This window comes from Nannobrachium achirus (genome assembly GCF_963921795.1).
Source record: "Nannobrachium achirus genome assembly, chromosome: 16".
In the NCBI taxonomy this organism is placed as follows: Eukaryota; Metazoa; Chordata; class Actinopteri; order Myctophiformes; family Myctophidae; genus Nannobrachium; species Nannobrachium achirus.
This window is the reverse complement of record NC_137823.1, coordinates 34,410,895-34,415,894: the sequence shown is the minus strand read 5'-3', so window position 1 is coordinate 34,415,894 and position 5,000 is coordinate 34,410,895. Positions and strand designations below refer to the sequence as shown.

General features: G+C 42.9%; 1 protein-coding gene across 1 annotated transcript in view; it reads left to right on the top strand.

The window, feature by feature from the left end:
• Positions 1-5,000, top strand: part of phip (PHIP subunit of CUL4-Ring ligase complex) — a 77,666-nt gene that overhangs the window by 44,538 nt on the left and 28,128 nt on the right. The window contains exons 20-23 of the mRNA XM_080744879.1: positions 933-1,035; positions 1,668-1,808; positions 3,381-3,481; positions 4,592-4,802. Of these exons, the coding sequence (XP_080601005.1) occupies positions 933-1,035; positions 1,668-1,808; positions 3,381-3,481; positions 4,592-4,802 (556 nt within the window). The remainder of the gene's footprint in view (positions 1-932; positions 1,036-1,667; positions 1,809-3,380; positions 3,482-4,591; positions 4,803-5,000) is intronic.

The window sequence follows — 5,000 nt, the reverse complement described above, 5'->3', positions numbered from 1 at the left end:
GCTCACAACGTGTCGTCAGGTGACACATTTATGAACCCGTTTAGACCCCAGGTCCCCATTCTAGAAATGTCTTCCAAATCCTAAACTGTTTTATGAAGAAAAGAAAAAAATATATATATGTTTTTCTATGTTAGTGGTTCTCAAACCTTTTCAATTCAAGCCCCCCCTGAATTATATGTATTGGCTGCGGACCCCCATGCCAAAATATGTTGTCAAAGGGACACCCCAGAAGCAAAGATTTGAGTTAAAAATGATCGCTTTAAAAATATATATATTCAGAGATTTGCGCACATTTTCATGATTTTTCTTAAATAGCAGAGCTGTATATCTGCTATTTTTTTAATAGCCAAAGTAATAATGGTTAAATTGGTTAAAATGTAAAGTGGCACAGATGCTTTCCATGTCTAAATGGGTTAATTCCTTTATTTGAGTCAACATTCATGAAATACAGGGTTTTTTCCCCCCAGTTGCTTCTGATGTCATAATATGTACTCTAACATGTGTGGCAGTGTGTGTTTTACAGAATGTAAACAACATACATGAGGTCATGCACTTCCATCTGCCATAGTTTGGCAGTGTGTGCACTGCACACACGCACACACACACACACGCGCAAGCACATTCACGTGCAGATATGACAAATAATTTAATAAATATGCAAATGAATGACTGACAACGACCGGTGCCATAATAATGTGATTATGCGATTATCTCAATTAGATGCGATCAGGTGATTATGTAATAAATGTGACAGGCCTACACAACACAACCAGCCCTGTTTGACCAGAGCTGGAAAGCTGTGGAAGAGACAGTATTGATGCTGTGTGTGTGTGTGTGTGTGTGTGTGTGTGTGTGTGTGTGTGTGTGTGTGTGTGTGTGTGTGTGTGTGTGTGTGTGTGTGTGTGTGTGTGTGTGTGTGTGTGTGTGTGTAGGAAACAGGTGAGCTGGCGTGAGGCTAAGGGGGAAGAGGAGATCAACATCTACCGGTCTGAGCGGAGGAGACGCACCGTCCACTCTCTGCCCAAGGAGAGCAGGGTAAAGTCATAGGACCTGCATTTTTCACCCCCCGTCTGTGTACGAGTGGAACACCCACGGTTGTTTCTAGACGAGCATCAGTGATAGGTTCACTACCTTGAAAAGGTTTTTGGCAGTAATTCAGGCTATAGCAGAGACTATAATATCGTTGTCGTTGGGTAGAAAACGTGTATCTCCACATTTCACCTTTTTATCATTATATTTATGCTTTAGCTATTAAAAACATAGCAAATCTACAAGCTCACAGCGCGGCATCGAGTGCCATGCTGCTATTTTTGATCATTCTATAAATGTCTTGTAAATCCTTCTTCTAAATCAGTGGTTCTTAAACTTTTTCAGGTCAAGGACCCCCAAAATGACATTTATTTGGCCGCAGACCCCCATCTCAAGATATTTTGATACAGGGACCCCCCCCCCCCCCCCCCCAGAAGCAAATATTTGCGTTACAAATGTTTGCTTTTAAAAAGATATGATATGCACTCGGTGCCGCACTGTGAGCTTGTATATCTGCGATAGCTAAAGTATAAAATAATTCCACTCTCTAAATGGGTTAATGCCCTTTGAAGTGCTGTCATCCTCACCACCTCTTCCGTCTTGTCGCGTGCTGACTGACATATTCTCTCCCGTCCCAGGTTCATCCCACCTCCGAGTGTGTGGCTGACGATGGAAGGCGGAGCCAGGGTAACCACGGTTACCACACACGCGCCATCGCCATCGAGGAGACAAGTCGCCAAAGCGCAGAGGTCGCCGATGACGATGACAGCACCTCCGAGGTAGATAATAGTTACTATGGCAACATATTTTATCGTTTTTTTGGCGGCATGTCTTAATGGAGTTGAGCCGTCTGTGTGTGTGTGTGTGTGTGTGTGTGTGTGTGTGTGTGTGTGTGTGTGTACGTACATGCCTGTCTGTCTGTGTATCTGGATCCCAAATATTTACATAATTAGAATTTACATTCATAATGGAAGTCAATGGAGGTAGGATCGGACTGGAGATGACTGACATCAAATAGTGAAATCATAGTCGAGAAGCATACTAAGGCCTCGTTGTTATTAGACCCGTCTTGTTGTTATTATTGCTGTGCTATAGTTGCTTTGAAATGTCCCCAATGGAAACAAGACCGCAAGGACATTTCTGGTGTAATCCTTTTAGATTAAGTGTTTTGACTGTACTCCTGCTGTTTTACATTTCTGTAATAAAATATTATATCAATCGATCAATCCTAATTGGAGAGCAAAAAGATCTAGGTATAAGTGGCCGCGTACACCAAGACGTACACCAAGACGCTTTTTTTTCCAGCTAAAAATACAAGCACTTGCCTTAAAAAGCTTCCAAACGCCCAAGTTGAAAATATTTAAACTCTCTGCAACATCACACGTGAAAGAGTAGACGCTCAGTGCCTCATCACGCTGCCATGGTAAACTATTAAAAACATAAGCTGTGCTCAGGGAGACAAAAAAACTGGTGGACACAGCCTCCAATTGTACTTAGGATCACATTATAGACATAAAAAGGTAGACGCCTCCTTCGGCTCTAGGGCGTCCGTCTTGGAGGATAGGCATTTTTTAAGTCACTGAAGGGGAAGTTCGGGAGCCGGTAGGCCAATCAGATGCGGGAATCCTTTTTCACTTCCTCCTATCCTGTTTGACGGGTCGATCCAATGAACACCAGCGGCGGAAGACGTATCTAGCTTTTTATATCTATGGGATCACATCTCACCAAGATGGAAAAATATCAAAAAAAAATCAATGCAATTAATTGACTGAGATTGGCTGTCTGCACGGAAATAAGAATTCAACTGGGAAGTGTGTGCAAGCAAAAATAAGTGTCAGAAAGTGTGTGGCTTAAAAAAGCCCCACACAGTGGAAAGAGGAAATAATCACAAATGATTCAAAGTTGTTGTACAAAGTAGAAAATGTAAATGATCAAAGTAACGTTGGGCTTTCGTTTGTGTCCTGTGAGTTCCGTCTTCTGACTCAATGCGGTCAGCCACCCAGCGTATCCAATTCAGCAAACACGCCAAACAGAGCATCAACTTCCTCTTTTTAAAACCTTGGATAACCTCTGAATGGGGCTGTGAGGGCCACTTATTCAAAAGCAGAATATTTTTGCCTGGGCCACAGGGTAGTGGTCCAGGCACCTAGGCTGGTAATCCAGCCCTTGCAGCGTCGCAGGTTCGAGTCCCGATCCCGATGACCTTTGCTGCGTGTCACCCGCCCATCTCTCCCTGTTTCCTGTCAGCCAACTGCACACCTATCAATAAAGGCAGAAAAAGCCCCAAAAATATATATATATAAAAAAAAATGAATATTTTGTAATAGAAGGTCTTGTTGTTGTATTGGTAGGGCGAGGCGGTGGAGGTGCGGCAGGTCAACGGACACTCCTCAGAGGAGGAGAAGGAAGAGGAGGGGAAGGAGCCCTGGCCAGATGAACACAGTAGTTCAAGGTAACACTACTACTGCTGCAGTAACACAACCTGAACAGCACACACATACACACACACACACACACACACACACACACGCACACACACACACACACACACACGCACACACACATCACACAAGCGAATGTCCATTACTATGTGCAATTCCATGCAGGGCTCTAAGGTGCTGGGAGGGGACTATGTATATATAATTTATATTATATATATTGATTAAGAGCGTCTGCTAAATGCCTAAATTGTAAATTGTAATTCGTCCCCCTAGGTCTATACTAAGCCCTGTCCTTTTTTTCCCCTACACCAAATATCCTTAGCTAAAATAGCTGATCTAAAAGCTCAGTTGCAACACATAAGCATAATATCATAAACATTAAACACAACGAAATACTTGCATTCCATGTGAATGAACACTGTTGTACCTCTTCCAGTGACTACTGCAGTGATTAACTGTTGTACCTCTACCAAGCAGTGTTGTATTGCTGATTTAATGGGAGGGACACTATTTTAATGACGTCTCACGCCAGTCGACCATTGATAAGCATCCAGGCTTAGGCTCTAGTCGTTCCTACTGTATGTTAATGCAGGCTGGTGTGACACTACAGCTTTTGTAAACATTGTTGAGGAGTGAACTTAAGGGTTGATTTACATCGATGCGTGTTGTACCTATGCTAGGGATGGGATGATAAGCGATATTAACGTTTATCGTGATAAAAAACACTCACGGTAATCGTATCGTGGAGATTTAATTTATCGTGATATCTTCCTCCGTCATCCACTGGGATCAATTTGCATTTTATTTGCTGAGCTGCATATCCAGTACTTAAACTCACTTAAACTCTCTATAATTGGTGATTGGTAATATACATACTTGTCTTTTTTTCACTCTCTATCAAATGTCTTTGCCAAAAAATAGCTGATCTACGAGCTCGTAGATCTGCAATCTTTTGGCAAATGTTCCACCCCAGGATAATGGGTTTTGATTATCGCGATAATATCATATGGTCCCATCCCTAACCTCTACCAGTGTCTAATCCAGTGTTTACTGTTTACCTCTTGTACCTCTACCTACCAGTGACTACTCCAGTGATTAACTCTTGTACCTCTACCTACCAGTGACTACTCCAGTGATTACTCGGACTGGACGGCGGACGCGGGCATCAACCTGGAGCCGCCCAAGAAGAGCGTCAAAGTCAAGAAGAAGAGCAGCGGCTCGGAGGAGGACAGAGAGAAGAAGAGAGAGAGGAAGAAGGAGAGGAAGAAAGACAAGGCGGACAAAGACGGAGCGCTACCAAAGAAGAAGAAGCCAAAGGAGGAGAAAAGGAAGGTTTGTCATTGGTCGCCGCCTTTCCACTTTCCAACATTATTACGCTTTGGGCTCCAAAGTGAAAATGTGTGGAATTAAATAGATACAGATTACACAGAGACTCTATTATCTGTTCATTGCAGGCTTATCACAATGCAGATACGGTATACATCAGTGTGTCTTATGGCAAAGTATACATCAAGCTTAAGAGAGCCGATT